Source organism: Ochotona curzoniae, unplaced genomic scaffold (genome assembly GCF_017591425.1).
Source record: "Ochotona curzoniae isolate NIBS_2020 unplaced genomic scaffold, NIBS_Ocur_1.0 scaffold_4937, whole genome shotgun sequence".
Lineage (NCBI taxonomy): Eukaryota > Metazoa > Chordata > Mammalia > Lagomorpha > Ochotonidae > Ochotona > Ochotona curzoniae.
In genome coordinates, this window is record NW_024467126.1 from 1864856 (window position 1) to 1884015 (window position 19160).

Sequence of the window (19160 nt, forward strand, 5' to 3'; positions counted from 1 at the left end):
GGCGGGGTTGAGGCAGCAGGGCAGGGCAGGGCGGATGCCTGAGCAGCCCCTGTGTTCTAGGGTTCTCCCCGCTCCCCACCCCTGCCGACCCCCAGCCTGTTTGCTCCCTGTGGTTTCTCCAGCTCCGCCCTCCCACTCCTCCACCTGGTTTGCACAGCTTCCTGCCCCAGGCACTCCGGACTGAACCACCATGAGACTCACTGTCCAGCTCTCCTGCCTCCTTGCCTTGCTGGCTGCAGGCCTGGGCCAGGCTGTCAGGGGCCCGGGCATCCAGGTGAGAGCTCCTCAGCCCTTCCCTCTGCCTGGAACAACTGGGCTGTCATTCCCATTCTTCGGAAGGAGTGGCTGAGGCTGCAGTGGCAGCTGCCTTGCCCAGGAGCCCAAGGCAGTGGCTGTCGACTGACCCCTGGGCCTGTCCTCGCAGGGCTGGGAGTGGCGGGGGGGATGATCCCAGCCCTGACTAACACGCTGTCACCTGTGTCTGCCCTCCAGGACCCAGGGCCCTGGCCACTGGAGCTAAAAGAGGCCTTCGCGTTGTTCCAGGTCCAGTTCAACCGCAGTTACACAAGTGCGGCAGGTATCAACAGTGGGGGGAATGGGGTGGGGGGCACTCCTGCAGCCCCCTCTCACCGTTAGCCAGATCCAGGCTTGGGAACAGACGAGAGGCTCAGCCAAGCCACTAAGCCAGATGTTGGCAGGGCTGTGGGCATATGTTCTGGTTCCCTGGGAGCATGCGTGGGTACAGGATCCTTTTCCATGAATTTGGTGGAGCCAGTGGCAGCTGCTGGGCATCTCCAGGCTCCAGGAAAGGGTTGGTACCACTACCCACCCATGCAGTCCAGCATACACCCATTTTGTCCCCAAGTTGGGGCCCTGCCCTCCCCCGAGTCCTCCCTCTGAGTCACGTCCCCCACAGGAGTCTGTGGCTGTGGCCCCAGTCCCGGCCGGCTCATCGTCCGCCCCCTGCCAGGTTCCAGCTCACAGCTGCGTCAGAAGTGGGAGAGGTGGAGACAGGCAAGGGCCCGGCAGGAAGCCACCCAATCTCCCTTTAAGTTCCTTTGCTTCCAGGTCCCTGGCGTGACCTAGCTCTAGGATAGGGGCAGATGTCCACCTTACTGCCTCTGGTACCACGCCCTGGGCCCGCTGCCTCAGCCCAGGGGTCTGCAGGGGTGACATGGGAAGAGCCAGTGTTCACCTGGGAAGGTGCAGGGCAGGGGGAAGTAAGAAGGGGGGCGAGCAGTGGCCACTTCCTGTACAGAGGCTTTGGGTACAAGTCCAGTGCAACTTTCTTTTGTTGTAGAGCAAGCCCACCGTCTGCTCATCTTTGCCCACAACCTGGCCCAGGCGCAGCAGCTGCAGGAGGAGGACTTGGGCACGGCTGAGTTTGGGGCAACTATGTTCAGTGACCTCACAGGTACCACAGGGGGCCGGGCAGGGGAGCAGGGCCTCCTCCAGGGCCTGCGGTACACTTTCCACTTCCGTGGGTAGGGGCAGGGGACCCTGAAGACCAGAGACCTGGATTCTGGTCTGCAGCCCCAGGGTGCAGGGGCGGAAACTCAGAGGCCCCACTGCCTGTGCGCTCCGGAAGAGGAGGCAGCGGTACAGGAAGATGCATACCACTGGAGCCCCACTCTCCCAGCCTTTCTGCCTCCCAGCATACTGTGGGACAGACCCAAAGAGCTGAGGATGTGGCTGGCTGGGGTGGCAGAGGCACTGTCAGGAGATGAGATTAAAGCTGGGACCTGGGGCCAGCATCATGGCTCAACAGGCTAATCCTCCACCTTCAAGTGTCTGCATCCCATAGAGGCACCGGTTCATGTCACTGCTGCTTCGCTTCCCATCCAGCTCCCTGCTTATGGCTCAAGTGCTTGGGATGCTATACCCACATGGGAGACCTGGAGGAAGCTCCTGGCTTTGGATCAGCTCAGTTCCAGCTGTTGCAGCCATTTAAGGAGTAAACCAGTGGTTAGAAGATCATTGTCTCACCTGCTCTCTTGTAAGGCTGCCTTTTCCAGTAAAAATAAATAAGTCTTAAAACAAACAAAAACCCCTGTGACCTGTCTGGCCTGCAGAGGAGGAGTTTGGCCAGCTTTATGGGCATCGGATGGTGGCTGGCGCAGTGCCCAATGTGAGTAGAGAGGCGGTGTCGGAAGCAGGCTGGGAGCCTGTGCCCCCCTCTTGCGACTGGCGGAAGGCACGTGGCGTCATCTTGCCCGTCAGGGACCAGGTATGTGTCACATGTCCCTTGCAGCCCAGCCTGCCCTGGGGGTTGGAGCAGCAGGAGGGCGGAGCCTGGACAGCACACCCTGCTCCATCCTCTGCCATCCCCACCAGGGAAACTGCATGTGCTGCTGGGCCATGGCGGCAGCAGGCAACATCGAGGCCCTGTGGGGCATCTGGTACCACAAGTCTGAGGAGCTATCGGTGCAAGGTGCGTCCAGGGGGCCTGCATATGGGGGTGGGAGTGAGGCCTGTCGCACACACACCTCCCCATTCATACACACACCGTCTCTTCCTGGACCAGAGCTGCTGGACTGCGACCGCTGCAACAATGGCTGCAATGGTGGCTTCGTGTGGGACGCATTCATGACAGTGCTGATCAACAGTGAGTGGCCAGTCGCCACCTCGCCGGGCAGGGGGGACCCTCACCATGGTGGGCGTGGGGTCTGCCACCCTATCCCTTATGCTTCCAGGAGGCCTGGCCAGTGAGAAAGACTACCCCTTCCAGGGCACCATGGAGCCCCAGGAGTGCCTGGCAAAGAAGTACCAGAAGGTGGCCTGGATCCAGGACTTCTTCATGCTGCCAGCCAATGAAGACAGTGAGCAAGGGGCGGGGGCTCGGAGGGGCTGGACCACAGGGACGGGCAGCATCTGTGGGCCGAGAGTCCCACAGAGGGTCAACCCTCTGTCCTCAGGAATTGCCCAGCACCTGGCCACCCATGGCCCCATCACGGTGACCATCAACAAAAAGCTACTGATGGTGAGTCGTGGTGGGGAGTGGGGGGGAAGCCCGAGAGGTCCCCCTCATGCACCCTGCTTCCGCCCCGCCCCACTGCAGCAATACAAGAATGGTGTGATTCAGGCCACCCACGCCCAGTGTAACCCTGAGATGGCAGACCACTCGGTCCTGCTGGTGGGGTTTGGCAGGACTGAAAAAGAGGAGGAGGAGGAGGGCAAGCAGGAGTCCCGCCCCCGCCCGCACAGCTCCATCCCTTACTGGATCCTGAAGAACTCCTGGGGAGAGAGCTGGGGTGAAAGGGTGAGTGGGACCTGTGGGGGAGGGGCAGGGCACAGGCCTGCAACCCCTCCGGGTCTGACGTTGCTGCCCGCCTCCCGTAGGGCTATTTCCGGCTGCACCGAGGGAGCAACACGTGTGGCCTCACCAAGTACCCAGTCTCAGCACGCGTGGACCTGCGAACTAAGAAGACCCAGGTCTCCTGCCCTCCGTGAGCCTACCTGCCGGATGCCACTGACCTTGGCCTGTCCCCTCCACCCCACATAGCCTCAATAAACCTCAATGCCCTGGTTCTGAGTGGGTGCCAAAGACTGGCACGGGCACAGCTTCCTGTGTCCCCGAAACATATGCCCTGCACCCCCATGAGTGACGCATGCGCCCTCAGTCCGCAGGTTCCTCCCCAGGGGCGATGGGGCCATCAGTAAACTCTTGGCAACTTTATTGTAGGTGTGGGCAGGGGGCTGGGTGGGGGGCTTAGTCGTGGTAGAGGCGCAGGAGGCAGCCCCGCAGCGTGCTCATGTAGCGGTCCCAGAGTGCCTGGTGCCTGCAGGGAGAACAGCGACCAGGCTGGCTGACGTGGGCATCCCCTCATGTCCCCTCGCGTGGGGAAACAGTCACAAAGACATGAGGCCACCCCCACCCCCAAGGAGGCCAGGGCCTAGGGTGTGCGGGGGTCTCTCACCGGAAGCCGTCCAGGGAGTGCACAGATGCCATATACTGACTGAGGAAGAGCCGCACATCTCCCAGCGGCCAGTGGTCCGAGCGGCAGGGTTCCACGAACTGCGGGGCCAAGGGAGTGTTAGGTGCCATGCAGCCAGCCCACCCCGCCGGCTGGTCAGGAATTGGGTGTGTGTGTGGGGGGGGAGGGCAGCAAGCAGTCAGCTTACCTTCTCCACCAGATCTACAAACAGGTCCCTGACATCCTTGTTGTGGGTCAGCTTGGCGGCCACGTTCACCAGCCCCCGGGACAGGTTCTGTGGGGCAGGGAGCCTGGGAGTCCTGCCTTCTGCCCCAGAAACCGGGGGTGGGGGGCTGAGCACAGAGGCTGGGGGAGGGGCAGGCCCCTCTGCATATCCATCCCCCTCCTTCAGTCAATCCTATCCCCACTTGAGGGGCCGGCGCCCCACTCCCATCCACCTCCCGCAGTCAACCAAGTCCCCACTTGAGGGGCCTGAGGCGGCAGCAGCGCCACCTGGCGGCCAGCCCCGGACAGGGGTGCTGCGCCCACAGACCTTGAAGTTGGCTTCCATCTCAGAGAAGACACCCAGCTTCCCGCGGAGGGCAGTGCACACCAGGCTGCAGGGTAGACTGGGGTCAGGCCCGCAGCCACTTCCATCAGCCCCACGTCGGGCCCTGCCCCAGAGAACCTCGTCACCTCTTGTGCAGGTCTAGAAGGTCCTTATCAGCCACAAGCACCTTGAGCTCCTTCAAGTCCTGCAGAAACTCCTTGTCCAAATCCATGTCCATGTCATCAGCCTGGGAGTCTGTGTGAGGCCCAGGGAGGGAGGCGGTGGGTGCCAGGGACCGGAGCCAAGGAGAGCTACCCCAGGAGTGGGAAAAACAGGTGGCCCAGGGCGCGTGAGGGGCCCTGCTGGGACGTGGGGGTCTGCAAAAGGACCTGCAGGTGGGGAAGCAGGCCCTGGGTGGGGGTGGAAAGGTGTCCAGAGCCCTAGGTCGGGTTGGGGTGCAGGAGGGGGCTCACCGCCAGCCCCAAGGGTCCAGTTCTGGATCATGAGCTCCGCGCAGTAGGCGAAGTCACCGAAGCTGAGGTACTGCAGCTTTTTCTTGCCCGTCTCAAAGCGGTTATTGGCAAAGAACACAATAGCCGCGTAGTCCCTGCTCGGAGCAGAGAGCGTCCTCGCAGGCCTGCGCCAGCCGTGCGCGCTGGCCTGCCCTGCCCCAACTCCCCCAAGTGGCCACCTGGGACTCGCAGCAGAGAGCGTCCTCGCAGGCCTGCGCCAGCCGTGCGCGCTGGCCTGCCCTGCCCCAACTCCCCCAAGTGGCCACCTGGGACTCGCAGCAGAGAGCGTCCTCGCAGGCCTGCGCCAGCCGTGCGCGCTGGCCTGCCCTGCCCCAACTCCCCCAAGTGGCCACCTGGGATTCGAACCCTGGTTGGGTCTGACCAAGAGCACAGACTGGAAGTGAGATGACAGCATAGCCAGAGGCCACAGGGGCAGGGTTGGGGGAGCCATGTGCAGGACGGGGTGGGGCGTGTGGCGCTCACCTGGCCAGGCGGTCTGAGAGCAGGAAGTGCTGCTGGATGTTGTCACTTAGTGAGCCCCGCATCTCCTCCACCACCTTGAAGACTCGCTTGAAGTTGTCAAACTATTGGAGGGAGGGCGGTGGAAGGACTGAGCAAGCAGCTGCTCATGGAGAATCCCCATGTGCGCCCACTCCGCTCCCGGCCCCTGTGTATCGGTATGTGGATGCTGAGTTAGCACTTATATTCCTTCCACAAATCAGCAGTTCTGGGTCTGGTGTGATGGCTCAAGGGGCTAATCCTCAACTTGCAAGCACCGGCATCCCATCTGGACACTGCTTTGTGTCCCAGATGCTCCATTTTCCATCTAACTTCTTGCTTGCGGCCAGGGAAAGCAATGGAGGATGGCACAAAGCCTTGGGACCCTGCTCCCATGTGGGAGACCTGGCAGAAGCTCCTGGCTCCTGGCTTTGGATCAGCTAAGCTCTAACCATTGCAGCCACTTGGGGAGTGAACCAGCAAATGGGAGATGTTTCTTTCTGTTTCTGCTTCCTCTCTCTGTAAATCTGCCTTTCCAATAAAAATAAAATAAATCTTAAAAAAAAAAAAAGTTCTTAGCTGCTGTTACGGATCCAATAAGGGTTTATCAGTTTATCAGTGTTTGTCGCTGTCTTGCCCTGGTTCCCATATGTAAGCTCCACAGGCCACTTTTCTTCACTAGTCTGCCTTGGGCCAGGGCCAGTGGCTACTGCCATCCCAGGGGGCAGCAGTAACAGGAGGAAATGAGCAGGGCAAAGCTACGTTCAGATATGGGCTTGTGCAAGGATTGCCCTGGCCACTGGCTTCGAAGGGACCAGCATGGGAGTGCAACAGGCCAGGATGAGGAAGCTGCCAGATCCAGAGGCTGCAGCTGGGCAGGAGCACGCACCTGTCGGCGGCAGCTCTTGAGGGTGATGCCAGTCTTGGCGCTGATGTCATCTAAGTCTTTCTTGGTGCCCTTGGATAACTTCTTGCCCAGCACCTCCCGGACAAAGGCCTCATCGAAGGCGTAGTACCTTGAAGCAGAGGCGGACGCCCGTAACCCTTCTGCCTGTTCCCACCCAGGCGTCTGAGTGCCCTGCTCTTCCACTGGAGGGGGGGGGCTCAGCCTGCAAAGGGCCGTGGTCAGGCCTCCCAGCCCCAGCACCTCTCGATGAGCAGCGCCTGCCGCGAGGGCGGGATCTGGAAGATGAGCTGGTGCAGCAGCTTGGGCGGCGCGTGCAACAGGCGCTCCAGCATGTGGAAGGTGCGGTAGTGGTCCATGGTGTCGCTCTGCAACACGGCGGCCGTGGCGCCCGTCTGCTCCAGGATCCCCGAGCGCACCCGCAGGGCCACCGCGTCGTTCACTGCGGGAAGGGAGGGTGGGGAGGACCGTAGCAGCAGGGTCCTCCTCACCACGCCCACAGGGGCCCCCCAGGAATCCCAGAAACCCGACGTCCGCCCCAAACGGAAAATACCAAGTGCCCGCCCCGCCCTCTCCCGCCGGCGGGCTCCCTGCCCCCCCAGACCTGAGTATCCATCCAGCCACAGGCGATACACGTCCTCGTCGATTAGGGTCGTGTTCCCTACGAAAATGTCCAACTCGCTGGCCATGGCGAGACCCCCGTCCCGCGCACCCGCAAGCAGGTGCAAGCGAGCACTTGCCCGGGCCGGGCGCGCCCCCTTCACGGAGCCGCTTCCGGGAGCGCCGACATTACGTTCCGGGTACCCGGACTTAGCGAAGGACCACTTCCGGGCGGCCGCGGCTCAGGGCGGAGACGCTGAGGGGAGATGGAGGTCCGGGCTGCGGGCGGAGTTCTCGGGTCTCGCCTCGGCCCCGCGCCGGCCGGTGGCGACAGAGCTTCGGGAAGGCCTGCTCGCGGCTCTAACGACCCCGTCCCCTGCCATTCGGGGTCCCTTAGCGCCCTTCCGGGAGCCGTCGTCCAGCCTGCACACCGGGCAGCTGCCGCCACACGCTCCCCACGCCCACACGCGTCTGTGACCCCTTGTTCGGGTCCACAGCGCTGCCCGCAGTCACATCCCGAAGGCCCTCGGGGGGCGAGGGGTGGCGCAGGTTCTAATCCCGGCTGCTCCACTTCCCATCCAGCTCCCTGCTTATGGCCTGAGAAAGCAGTGGAGGACGGCCCAAAGCTTTGGGACCCTGCACCCGCGTGGGAGACCTGGAAGAGGCTGCTGGCTCTTGACTTCGGATTGGCTCAGCTCTGGCCGTTGTGGTCGCTTGGGGAGTGAACCAGGGGATGAGGGCTCTCTCTAAAAGTGCCTTTCTTCTTTTCTGTTAGTTTTTTTTTTTTTTTAAGATTTATTTTTATTGTAAAGTCAGATATACAGAGAGGAGAGACAGAGAAGATCTTCCGTCCGATCTTTTACTCCCCAAGTGACTGCAGTGGCCAGTGCTACACCGATCCAAAGCCAGAAGCCAGGAACTTCCTCCTGGTCTCCCATGTGGGTGCAGGACCCCAAGGCTTTGGGCCGTCCTCGACTGCTTTCCCGGGCCACAAGCAGGGAGCTGGATGGGAAGTGGAGCAGCCTGGATTCAGGCAGGTGCCCATATAAGATGCTGGCATCACAGGAAGACGACTAGCTTGCTAAGGCACCATGCCCACCCCTGGCAGCCTTAAGCAAGGGGGCTTCTGCCTGCCTTCGCTGTCTGCCTCCCTCTCTGGCCACTGACCCTCATCCGCCCCGCTGCGTGCCCGTGCCAGGGGGTGGCTGCTGCATCTTCGGGCTCCTGGCCTTGGACCAGCCCAACTGCGGCCGCAGTGGCCGTTTTGGGAGTGAACTTGGTGGAAGATCTCGCTCGCTCTCTCTGCCTGTGCTCTGTAATTCTGCTTTATGAATGCATACATAAATCTTTTTGTAATAAGTTCTTTGTAACACTGCCTTTCAAATAAAATCTTAAAAGAAATATTTCTACATGGGCGTTGCACACAATAACGGTTTATGCGACAAACAAACGAATCCCTTGTCCGTCCCTCCCCACAGACAGGAAACGCTGCCGGGGAAGCGGGGAGGGAAGGAGGGGGCAGGCAGGCTGATGGTCAGGCAGGACGCGGGGGCTCGGGGTGTCCAGGAGCTGGGAGCCAGGCTCAGCAGCCGGGACTCCGGCTCCTCTAGGGCATCTGGGGTTGCGCAGGAGTCAGGCTCCGAGAGGCCGGAGATCGCCGCTTCAGTCCGGGTCCGGAGCGGGACGCTCACCCAGAAGGGGGCGAAGGCTGGGGGCTCCCACACACACGGTCTGCAGGGGCCGAGACCCCGCCGCCCGGAGTGGGCGGGCCCCAGGACTCCACCCCTTTCCGGAAAGACGTCTCCGGATTGGCTGCGCTTCCTGGACGTCATGCGGCCCCGCCCCGGCGCGCGCCCCGCCGCGTGCCCGCCCCTCCCGTGCCCGGGGGTGGCTGCTGCAGCCTCCGCTGCCGGTTCGGGCCACACTGCCTGCCGCCGGCGATGCTCCAGCGGCCCGGGCAGCCATGGAGGCCGAGGCCGGCGGCCTGGAGGAGCTGACGGACGAGGAGATGGCGGCTCTGGGCAAGGAGGAGCTGGTGCGGCGGCTGCGGCGGGAGGAGGCGGCGCGCCTGGCGGCCCTGGTGCAGCGCGGCCGCCTGATGCAGGAGGTGAACCGGCAGCTGCAGGGTCACCTGGGCGAGATCCGCGAACTCAAGCAGCTGAACCGGCGTCTGCAGGCTGAGAACCGCGAGCTGCGCGACCTCTGCTGCTTCCTGGACTCGGAGCGCCAGCGCGGCCGGCGCGCCGCTCGCCAGTGGCAGCTGTTCGGGACCCAGGCATCCCGGGCCGTGCGCGAGGACCTGGGCGGCTGTTGGCAGAAGCTGGCCGAGCTGGAGGGACGCCAGGAGGAGCTGCTGCGGGAGAACCTGGCGCTGAAGGAGCTCTGCCTGGCGCTGGGCGAGGAGTGGGGGCCCCGCAGCGGTCCTGGCGGAGCGGGGGGCCCCGGGGCCGCGCCGACCCCTGAGCTCGCCCTGCCCCCCTGCGGCCCCCGAGACCTGGGCGATGGAAGCTCCAGCACGGGCAGCGTGGGCAGCCCCGATCAGTTGCCCCTGGCCTGCTCCCCCGAGGACTGAGGGAGCTGCTTCCTCCTCGCCGACGCCCGCCCGGCTTGCGTCCGGAGCACCTGGGCACCGCTGCGGACCTCAGGGCCTGGATGCCAGCCCCGACTGCGCCCCGAGATGAACCCCAGCGTCCAGGAGGAGGGTCCCCCGCGCTCGCTGGCGGGGCAGCGGGGGGACTGGAGGCTGCAGCCGACGGGCTGGCTTGGGGCTGGGCGGGGGGCTAATAAACCGGCACGGAAGTGGAGCCCGCGCGGCCTGGGCAGCCTCTGTATGACACTCGCCGCTCCTGAGGTAGGGCACCCTCCCACGGAGGTGGCCCGACACCCCTGCTGCCTCGAGTTTGGGGTGGGAATGCACCCTCCCCACCCCCACCTCCAATGCCGGGACAGACCGTGATCCTGTCCCTGAAGCTGGTCCAGCTCCCTTCCTGTGCTAGACAATGGGGCAGGATGCAGGTGCTGGGGGCCTCGAACCCCCCAGGCCGCTTCGGGAGGGTGGAAGGGGGAGGGAACAGCGCCCCGTGTGGCGCTTGCGGGAACTCCGTGGTCCCCCACCCCCCACCCAGGGGCTGACAATCCCCTCCAGTTGCACCCCAGAGCCGCCGCCCCCTCTCGCAGCCCTGCCCCAGGAGGCTGAACTTGACGCAGCTCTGTGGGTGAGATAAGACAGGCAAGATACAAAAGTATCACAGAATGTGTCTGAGGTCACGCAGCAGTGAGTCTAGGGCTTTGGGCTCCAAGGAGACACCCAGGGCCAGAGTTTCAAGCCTTTTATTTCCATCTGGGCAGGTTTGTATAAAAATACTCTTCTTTAGAAAATAAATAGCAGCTGCCCTTCCTCGTGAGGGGGCCTGGATTCACCGGGGCTTAAACCTCCGGCCACTTGTGCAGGAGGGGCCGGTGGAGTGTCCTGTGCTGCTGCCGAGGGGTTGGGGGCAGGGGTGGTACTTAGTGTTCTGCACTGGAAGAATCTGCTGTCTGGGGTGTTGGGGAATGGAGTTGGGGGACAGGAAGAGGCAAGGGCCCCCAGGGGTCTGGAGTCTTTGGGGGGCTGTCCACAGTTTTGGTCTATGATTTAGTGTCAGTTGTGCTAGAAAAGCCAGCTCTAGAAAGAGGAGGGGCAGCTTTGGTAGCTCCACCCACTGTACCCACTTTCATCTGGAGGACCAGGCCAGCTGGACCCGTGGGGGGAGGGGGGAGAAGACGCTGACTGGCTGGCTGGGGTGGCACCTGCAGGGAGGTGGAGCCAGGGGATGGGGTAGCGGGGCTGGACTGCCTCATAAAGCCAGGAGGGTTGGGGAGCCCAGGGGGTCAGAGGACAGGTCCGCACTGCTGCTGCTGCTCTTGCGATGAGCTGAGGCACAAGGCTCCGGGGTGCTGGGATAGGTAAAGACCAGGCTGGGGGTGAAGGGAGTCAGGGAGGGTGTGGTCATGAGCGTAGGGGTGTGCAGGGCCTCAGGTTCCAGCACAGGCCCCGGGGAAAGGGAGATGCAAGGCACGGGGCGCGAGGGGGCTGGTGGGCTGTGGGCGCGACTGGACGAGCTGCCCGCGGCCGCCTTGTCCTGCTCCTGCGCTCCCTGGGGCATCTTGCAGATGGGGCGGTGGGCTTCCAGCACCAACTCCAGGCGCTCCTTCTGCTTCTGCAGCTCCTCGATCTCACGCTGCAGGGCGGACTTCTCGTCCTCCAGCTTGTCTGTCTCCTGCAGAGGGAAAGAAGGGGGCCCCCTCCCCATCAGAGAAGTGAGGGCATCTCCTTGGGGGTGGGGTTTCCCCAGCAGGGCTGGACTGCAAGTCCCATGAGCCCTTGGGAAAGCAGGGGCACAGCTCCCATCAGGCCTGGGGTGGCTCTGAAGGAAGGAGACTGCTGGTCAGGCTGGTGCTCAGCTCTACTGTACCCTGGTTGTGAGGGAAACATTTTTGACAGTTTTTTTCCAGGAGGACTGCCCCTCCTGTCCTGCCCAGGATGAGGTGCAGCCAGAATCCCTGGGGAGCTCAGGGGAGTGGGGAGCCGGGGTGCTCTCAGCACGGGCCAGCTCACCGCCTGCAGGAAGTCGGTCAGTTCCTTCCTCCTGTTCCTGCACTTGGCCGCCGCCAGCTTGTTCCTCTCTCGTCTCACTCGGCGACGCTCCTCTTCCTCTGGGCTGATCTGGGGGCAGGGGAAGGAGGCAGACCCTGGTCACTGCTGCCTGGAACTTACCCTTTGGCCATGCCACAACCTGTGCCATGGACACCACTGGACCCCGAGTTTAGTGCTCACAAACCTAGCCCTCCTTGTTTTCCAGGGACACAGCTAGGGCACCCCGGCCTCCAGCAAGCCTCCCCTGGGCCCCAGATGTGAACGTGTCCCTTTTCACAGTGCTCTCTTCTTGCTGGCTCTTGATCACCAGTGCTGTCCCCAGGATCTGTGAGTGCGGGGAGGGCTCAGCACGCCGAAAAAGCTGCAGTTTGGGAGGCATCTTCTATGGGCAGCTCAACATGTATATCATTTTTAATAAGATTTATTTATTTGGAAGAGTTACAGAGAGAGAGAGACAGGTCTTCCATTTGCTGGTTCACCCTTTAGATTCTACATGGCCAGGGCTGGGCCAGAAGGCAGCCAGAAGCCAGGGTTCATCTGGGTCTCCCCTATGAATGGCAGGGGCCCAAGCACTTGGGCCACCTTCTGCTGTGTTGTTTTTCCAGGCAGGCAGCTGGATCAGAGGCTGAGCAGCTGGTAGTTGAACTGGTACTATATGGGATGTTGGCATGGCAGGTGGCAGCCTTACCCCCTATGCCATAACACTGGTCTCCAGCACATATGTTCTTAACCCATCTTCCATGCCAGGAACTGAGCCCTAGAGCAAGGTCAGGGAAGTGTAGCTGGCGTATGCTTTTAGGGCAGGAATTGGAATCCATGCACTCCAATTAGCGCTGAGTGACAGGCCAGTGAGTAGAGACCATGCACCCCACGAGGCCCCGTCCCAGCCCCAACCTGGGGACACCCAGGGAGGAAGGAGGCAGAGAGGGGTTGCCCCTGCCTGCTTCTGTTGCTCACGGCCCTGTGGCTGTTTGCTCTGTTTTGGGGGGTCCATGGCCTTTCTCATCATCCCAACTGCACCCCAGCCTCTACCCAGCCTTCTGAGCAAGCTTTTTCCCCACGCAGCAGAACATGGCAGGGGAGGGAGCAGAGCCATCTCTTAGAGACCCCCTTCCCAGGGACAAGTGGGGTCAAGGTCTGACTGTACAGTTGGGACCGACCTGGGGCCAGGCCTGTGCCCCTTCTCACGACTGTGTGACCCCAGGTGAGAGAGGACACCTTTGTGGTGGCTTCATTCCCTCGGTGGGAGCTGTGAGCACACACATGAGAGGGCAACCCCAGGGACGCCCCCCCCCACCCCGCCAACATTCCTGTCCCCTCCCAGCTGCCTGGCAGAAGCGATCCCAGCGCAGCCCCTCCCCTTCGCTCACACGCACCGGTACATGGTCTCACCAACCCCTCCCTTTTGAGCCCTCTGCCCCCTCTCCATCTGGAATGTTCTTCCCTTCATGCCAAGAGCTGCTACCTTCTCCAGGAAGCTCTCTCAGGTGCAGGAATGACCTTTGTTGCTCCTGGGGGTGTGGAGAGGGGGGCTTCCCAGGAGCTCCTGTCACTTCCTTCCCTGGCAACAGGGCCCTCCTTCCCCCCTTCTCTCTTGTAGCCAGAGAACCGTGTCCATCGCCCCCTAGCGTCCCTGGGCCGTTAGAGCCAGTGCTCCTTACCTGTTCACTGGGCCGGCGCCAACCTCCGGGGGGCGGCTCCAGGGCCTGGATGACTCCGGGTCTGGGCTGGGGAGGGTACTGGGGGTAGGCCAGGGGTCTGGTGGGGTGACCACTGGGCCCCAGAAAGTGAGGCTGCACCATCCACTGCAGTTCCTGGCTGCCACTCACAGTGTTGAGGCTTGGCACCAGGTAGAGTTTCTGAGGGGCAAGAAACAGGGAGCTGAGGTGAGGTGGGTGGGGGTTACAAAGTTCCAGGGAGACAAGCTACCCACTGCCCGGGCCCCCTCGGTGCACAGGCTGGCTCACAGCCTGGCAGGCAGAGACACTGACGGAGGGCAAATCTCCACTCACAGCTGTGAGACAATGGGCAGGCTACCAGCCTCTCCATGCCTGCTGTCCCCTTATTAAGTGTGAACCACCAGCTATGCTGCCAGCCACTTTACAAAAGTCGAGTCACATCACAGCACAAAACGGGAGGCCAGCTGGCCACCGCCTGCAGACTAGGCGGGAGCCTGGGCTCCTCAGCCTCTCCTTGCACTGGGAGGACACGGTAAGGCAGGTGGGCAGCTGTGACAGCCCCGTGCCCAGCGCCGCCAGCGAGGGGCGCTGCTGGGACTCAAGCTGTCTCCATGCAGCCACTGACTTAGTTGTTTTATCTTTTGTGCCGCAATTTCCCATTTGTACTATCATGGTAGCTGAGGATGACAACATTTCAGGGTGCCAACCTGCACCCTCTGACAGCTTGGAAGTCACCAGCGCGTTCAAACAACTGGACGGCACAAACCGTGCATCTTTTCATCCGTGGGGTCCTAAATCAGGGCACCCTGGGCACCCAACACCAGGTGGCACCATCCAATGCACTTCTAGGTGTCTTCCATGGTGTCCTCTTTCAGCCGGAAATCTAAGGGACAGGCTGGAATGAGGGTGTTGCGTGCTCTGGAAAAGCGAGGTTCAAGCCCAGCGCACGGAGCCCCGGGTGTGGGAGCCTAGGCCACCGCGAGGCGCGGTGCTCCACAAGCTCAGGCAAGTCCGGACAGCCGCGGGCCCGGCAACCCAGTGACCCCAGTTCCGGGCCCGCGGCACTGCCGGCAGCGTCCCCGCTCCAGAAGTTGTCCTGGGTCCTGGCCACTCGCGGCCAGGAAGGGAGGGGCGCCGCGGGGTGACTCAGCCGCCGTGACTCGGCGGAACGGACGCTGCTCCTTCCCTCCCCTGGCGACACGTGCTCGCCGCCCCTCGACAGGAAATGGGCACCTGCGGCTGCCAGGTCCCCCCAGCCGACAGCGGGCGCCGTTCCGGGCAGGGAGTCCGGGTGGCGGGGGCTGGAGGTGCAGGGGTGCGCGCGTGCCAGCTGCCCGCTGCGTGACCCCACGCGCGCCCTGGCACCAGCACCACGACATCCTGATTTACCTCAGCCCGCAAGGGGGTCCACAGCGGGTGCCCCTGCCCCCGAGCAGCCAGCTCGGATGCGTGGAGGAAGCAGCTGGGGGCTGGACGTCGGGGTGGGCCAGGCCATCCACACGGCTAGTGGCCGAAGCCGGTGGTCCAAGGAGGTCCCGCTGCCTGCTGCCCCAGGCGCGACCCGGACTGCGGAGTTGAGGAATTGAGCTGCTTCTAGGGTCCTGAGGACGTCTTTCAAGCCTTCCGGGCTAGGACTCCCCCAAACGTCCCACGTTCCTCCCGAGGTAAGCAAGAAGATGCTCGGACCCGAAAGACAGACTGCGGACGGCGAGGGGGCGGGTCGCGCGGGCAGGGTCGGCGGGCAGGGGGCAGCTGGCCCCTGGGCTGCCGAGAACACTCAGGATCCAGGGTCCCGGCCCCTAGATCTGCGACACGAACGGGTTCTCCGCTCCAGCCCCGAGTGCGCGGGAGCTGACCCCGGCGTCCCTAGCGCGGTCCACCCTCGCGTCCACTCCCCCTCCGTCGGAGAGGGGGACCCTAGGTGTGCCGCTCGCTCTCACCTGCTGCGCCGCCGCCTGCGCCACGCCGGGGGGCTGCGCGGGGCCTCCGTACCCGCTGCCGGCCCCGGAGCTCGGGCCGGGTTCGCTGAAGTCTCGGTACATGCCCTAGGCTGGTTGCTTCGTGGGGTCCGCGTCGGCGGCTGGGGTTCTGACTCAGACGCGCCTCGCGGAGTCTCTGGGTTTTATGAATGAAAAGTTTTCGGGCTGAACCACTTGCGACCGTGGGGGGTGGGGCGTTGCGCGGCGGCGCGGGTCCCGGCGGCGGCTCCACCTCTCCCGACGCGCCGCCCTGTGCCCGTTTGCCCCCCACTCCTCGGACGCGTCCCGCTGCTTGGGGGCAGCTGCCTCTTCGGGGCGGGGGAGAAAAGGGGCGGCTGGGCGTCCCCCAGACACCGCGGCGGGCCCGCCCCCTGTGACGTAGCTGCCCATACATGGTGCAATTTCCTAGCGGCGCGCAGGTGGAGTCCAGGATTCCCCGGCGTTTTACGCACCTGCCGGGAGCCGTGCGCCCCGCCCAGCAGCTAGCCCAGCCACTCGCCGGTTCCCGGACGGCGTCCTCGAGCTTTCTCGGTGTGGGCTGGTCGTTTTTGCCTGAGTCAAAGAGAACAAAATAATCATAGAGCAGCCTGACCACGCCAGGGGAGGTTGCGACGCAGGCTGTGAAGACGACCTGGAAACCGTGAAATGCATAGGGAACAAAAAAGCTATGCGGTGAATTAGTTCCATTCTCACCACGTCCCGGAAGCCTGGAGCCTTGCCGGCTGCTCGAGGCCTCACCGCCCTGAAGTCCCTCCACTCCTAAGGCTCCGGCTTTACCCGAAAGCCAGTGACTGGCAAACTGTAGCCCTGGAAAAGGTGGGATATCTTAAATGGGAACGGTGAAGACGCTGTGGCTTTGAACTATCCACAAGCCAACTGCAGCGAAAATGTGGTTATTCGGTGCGATTGCAAGGAGCTACAACTTTTCTTTTTTGTATTTAACAATTATTTATTTTTGTTTGAGAGGCGGTTACAGAAACAGAAGGAAAGACAGAGAGAGTGAGTGAGAGAGATTCTTCCGTTTGCCGATTCACTCTCCAAAGAGTCCATCCAAAGCCTGGAGCCAGGTGCTTCTTCCAGGTCTCCCATGTGGGTGCAGGTGTCCAAGCATTTGAACCATCCTCGACTGCTTTCCCAGGTCATAAGCAGGGAGCTGCATGGGGAGTGGAGCAGCCAGGATTCCAACCAGCGCTCATATGGGATGCATGGACGGCAGACAGACTTAACTTACTACGCCATGGCAGAGCCATGACAGGCAGAGCCTCCGGTGGGATGCAGGTGTCCTGCGGTCTGCTGTACTGCTCCTGTCCTTTGGGGACTTCCTGGCCACTAGACTTAGTGGGATTGTGTAGGAATGAGGCACCAGAATCAACTCTGCACGACAGGGTCTGTCCTCATTTCTGTCCACTTCTATGAAGACTGAGGTTGTGAGCCCCTTGAAGGCCACATGACAAGAATGATTCTTGTCAAGCTAGCCCAACTCAGCTAGGTTTCCTCAACCCCCTCCCTCCCAGCCCTTCCAGTACCTTTTTCTCTTCTGACCATTTTACAGATGGCAAGACTGAGGTCCAGCAGAAGTCAGGAGCTCCTAGGGTCCTAGGGCTGCATTGGGCCCTCCTGCTTGCTTGCCTGTCTGATCATGGATCAGCCCCCAACTTGCTTTCAGGGAGGGCCTGCCTGGAGAGCTGAGTGAGGCTAAGGGGTCTGTGGGCACACGCCAGGGCACCAGGAGACAACTTTAACTCCGAGTGTCCAGTCCCAGGGCTACCATTTGCTGTGTGTGACCTCACATATTTTTCCAACCCAGCCCCTGTCCCCGTAGGGCTTCCCTGCAGACCCCTGGGGTTGCTGTGCCCCAAGCAGACCGCAAATGGGAATGTGCCCTGCTTGGAAGGGCACTCCCAATTGGGTGCCCCTTCCTTGCCCTGGTTCCAGCAAGGATTGAGATGAGAAATGCTGGTGAGTGAGAGAGAGAGAGAGAGGAGCAGGGTCAGAAGCAGTGACCTCTGCTAGGACTGCCCACCCCCTGGGTAGGCTGCAGGGTCCTGCTTTGCCCTCAGCTATCAGATGGAAACATCATAACTGCATCTGAGGGTTGTTGGAAGGGAGAGGTAGAATAAAGTCACAGCTCAGCACAGCGCAAACACTTGACAAAAGTAGCAAAACAGAGATATGCAGTTTTGTGTGTGTGTGTGTGTGTGTGTGTGTGTGTGTGTGTACATGACCAGTCTGAAAGTCCCTTCCTGCCCCAACCGTCGGCGGAGCCACAAGGAGGCCCACTGAGAGGCAGTGCATTCCAAGTCCTTCAGTCACCAGCTCCTGCCTTGTGGCTGCACGGACGCTCCCAGTGCCCTGACCTCACCAGCCCCTACCCGGGGACGCCAGGAGAGGACCAACCCAGGCAGCCAGCAGGGCGGGGTGGGGCTGCCTGGGGAGCCCTTGAGTGACTGGCCGCTTCCCCACCGGCTCTCTCTCTCTCTCTCTCTCTCTCTCTCTCTCTCCCTGAGCCCCCTGGGATTCTTGGGGCTGCAGGAAGTGACCAACGGTGACCAAATGGTGCCCAGCAGAAGCCCTGTGCAGCGGGGGCATTGGAGGTGATGTTTACATTTGCCTGGCCCCGTTCTCTTTTTAAATTGAGGTTTACTTTTCACAGAGGTGAAACTCCCATAACGTACAATTAACTGTTTCCAAGTGGCCACTGCAGTGGCATTCAGGCCAGTCAACAGATTGTAGAACCGCCACCTCTCTTTAGTGTCCAAACTGTCTCACTCCAGAGAAGCACCCGGTATGCATTAATCACTGCACCGATTCCCCCCACCCCCGTCGCCCCCCATCCTCTCCAGGCACCACACAACTGTCCTCCCTCTCTGCTTCTGTCTCCATCATTTCTTTCTTTTTCTTTTTTAAGATTTATTTATTTTTATTGTAAAGTCAGATATACAGAGAGAAGAAGAGACAGAGAGGAAGATTATCGGTCCAATGATTCATTCCCCAAGTGACCGCAATGGCGGGTGCTACACCGATCCGAAGCCAGGATTCAGGAACTTCCCCCTGGTTTCCCACGCAGGTGCAGGGTCCCAAGGCTTTGGGCCGTCCTCGACTGCCTTCCCCTCGACTGCCTTCCCCGGCGAGGACTTAACCACTTGCGCCACCGCGCCGGGCCCTATCTTATTTATTTATTAAAGACTTATTTATTTGGGCCCGGCGCGATGGCGCAGTGGTTAAGGTCCTCGCCTTGCACGCCCGGGATCCCATATGGGCGCCGTTTCTAATCCCGGCAGCCCCGCTTCCCATCCAGCTTCCTGTCTGTGGCCTGGGAAAGCAGTTGAGGACGGCCCAAAGCTTTGGGACCCTGCACCCGTGTGGGAAGAAGAGGCTCCTGGCTTCGGACCGGTTCAGCTCCAGCTGTGGCGTCTGCCTGGGGAGTGAATCATCGGATGGAGGATATTCCTCTCTGTCTCTCCTCTCTGTATATCCGCCTTTCCAATAAAACTAAAATAAATCTTTGAAAATAAAAAAAGATGTATTTATTTTTATAGGAAAGGCAGATATACAGAGAGGAAGAGAGACAGAGACATACATCTTCCATCTACTGGTTCACTCCCTAAGTGACTGCAACAGCCAGAGCTGAACCAGTCTAAAGCCAGGAAACAGGAGATTCCTCTGGGTCTTCCACACAGGTGCAGGGTCCCAAGTCTTTCGGCCGTCCTCGACTGCTTTCACAGACCACAATGGCTGAATGGGAAGTGGAGCAGCCGGGACATAAACTAGATAGAGCCCTTATGGGATCCCGGTGCTTGCAAGGTGAGGATTTAGGCATTGTGTTGTTGTGCCAGACCCTTATTCTCCATCCTCGGGGCGTAAGGTACTAGCTCACTGCTGTGTTTC

The 19160-nt window shown here is 61.5% G+C and overlaps 4 protein-coding genes across 11 annotated transcripts; 2 read left to right on the forward strand and 2 right to left on the reverse strand.

The window, feature by feature from the left end:
- Window positions 1-126: 126 nt before the first annotated feature.
- Window positions 127-3525, forward strand: CTSW (cathepsin W). Its single transcript, XM_040971154.1, has 10 exons — window positions 127-274; window positions 493-577; window positions 1301-1414; window positions 2073-2227; window positions 2335-2431; window positions 2525-2605; window positions 2694-2819; window positions 2916-2980; window positions 3059-3259; window positions 3340-3525. Exons 1-10 carry the CDS (start codon window positions 191-193, stop codon window positions 3448-3450), a joined length of 1119 nt encoding a protein of 372 aa, XP_040827088.1. The 5' UTR covers window positions 127-190; the 3' UTR covers window positions 3451-3525.
- A 31-nt stretch (window positions 3526-3556) lies between these two features.
- Window positions 3557-7138, reverse strand: LOC121150325 (FGF1 intracellular binding protein). 5 transcript variants are annotated; one of them, XM_040971150.1, is made up of 10 exons: window positions 6983-7138; window positions 6622-6820; window positions 6364-6490; window positions 5460-5560; window positions 4938-5071; window positions 4611-4719; window positions 4468-4531; window positions 4123-4234; window positions 3918-4015; window positions 3557-3779 (listed from the first exon to the last, which is right to left on the reverse strand). In XM_040971150.1, exons 1-10 carry the CDS (start codon window positions 7065-7067, stop codon window positions 3654-3656), a joined length of 1155 nt encoding a protein of 384 aa, XP_040827084.1. In that variant the 5' UTR covers window positions 7068-7138; the 3' UTR covers window positions 3557-3653. The 5 variants fall into 5 exon arrangements, 3 of the variants coding, with proteins under 3 accessions (XP_040827084.1, XP_040827086.1, XP_040827085.1); XM_040971152.1 differs by having other exon boundaries at window positions 3659-3779; window positions 4123-4209; XM_040971151.1 differs by having other exon boundaries at window positions 3659-3779; window positions 4123-4209; window positions 4611-4725; window positions 4923-5071.
- Window positions 7139-8864: 1726 nt separating this feature from the next.
- On the forward strand, window positions 8865-9782 carry CCDC85B (coiled-coil domain containing 85B). The gene has a single exon (XM_040970750.1). The coding sequence runs from the start codon at window positions 8942-8944 to the stop codon at window positions 9548-9550; it is 609 nt and encodes a 202-aa protein (XP_040826684.1). The 5' UTR covers window positions 8865-8941; the 3' UTR covers window positions 9551-9782.
- A 1032-nt stretch (window positions 9783-10814) lies between these two features.
- On the reverse strand, window positions 10815-15335 carry FOSL1 (FOS like 1, AP-1 transcription factor subunit). Of its 4 annotated transcripts, XM_040971010.1 has the most exons (4): window positions 15234-15335; window positions 13276-13473; window positions 11576-11683; window positions 10815-11237 (listed from the first exon to the last, which is right to left on the reverse strand). In XM_040971010.1, exons 1-4 carry the CDS (start codon window positions 15333-15335, stop codon window positions 10815-10817), a joined length of 831 nt encoding a protein of 276 aa, XP_040826944.1. The 4 variants fall into 4 exon arrangements, with proteins under 4 accessions (XP_040826944.1, XP_040826947.1, XP_040826945.1 ...); XM_040971013.1 differs by lacking the exon at window positions 13276-13473; XM_040971011.1 differs by lacking the exon at window positions 11576-11683.
- Window positions 15336-19160: the final 3825 nt, after the last annotated feature.

Bases quoted from the DNA above. Each gene is read 5' to 3' on its own strand.
- CTSW (XM_040971154.1), top strand. From the start codon at position 191: ATGAGACTCACTGTCCAGCTCTCCTGCCTCCTTGCCTTGCTGGCTGCA. The intron at 578-1,300 runs GTATCAACAGTG...CTTTTGTTGTAG, and splicing joins CAGTTACACAAGTGCGGCAG to AGCAAGCCCACCGTCTGCTC. The intron at 2,228-2,334 runs GTATGTGTCACA...CATCCCCACCAG, and splicing joins TCTTGCCCGTCAGGGACCAG to GGAAACTGCATGTGCTGCTG.
- LOC121150325 (XM_040971150.1), bottom strand. From the start codon at position 7,067: ATGGCCAGCGAGTTGGACATTTTCGTAGGGAACACGACCCTAATCGAC. The intron at 5,072-5,459 runs GTGAGCGCCACA...TGCTCCGAGCAG, and splicing joins CTCTCAGACCGCCTGGCCAG to GGACTACGCGGCTATTGTGT. The intron at 3,780-3,917 runs GTGAGAGACCCC...TTCTCCCTGCAG, and splicing joins CACTCCCTGGACGGCTTCCG to GCACCAGGCACTCTGGGACC.
- CCDC85B (XM_040970750.1), top strand. From the start codon at position 8,942: ATGGAGGCCGAGGCCGGCGGCCTGGAGGAGCTGACGGACGAGGAGATG.
- FOSL1 (XM_040971010.1), bottom strand. From the start codon at position 15,335: ATGTACCGAGACTTCAGCGAACCCGGCCCGAGCTCCGGGGCCGGCAGC. The intron at 13,474-15,233 runs GTGAGAGCGAGC...CTTGCCCCTCAG, and splicing joins CGCAGGCGGCGGCGCAGCAG to AAACTCTACCTGGTGCCAAG. The intron at 11,684-13,275 runs GTAAGGAGCACT...CCCTGCCCCCAG, and splicing joins GGCGCCGGCCCAGTGAACAG to ATCAGCCCAGAGGAAGAGGA.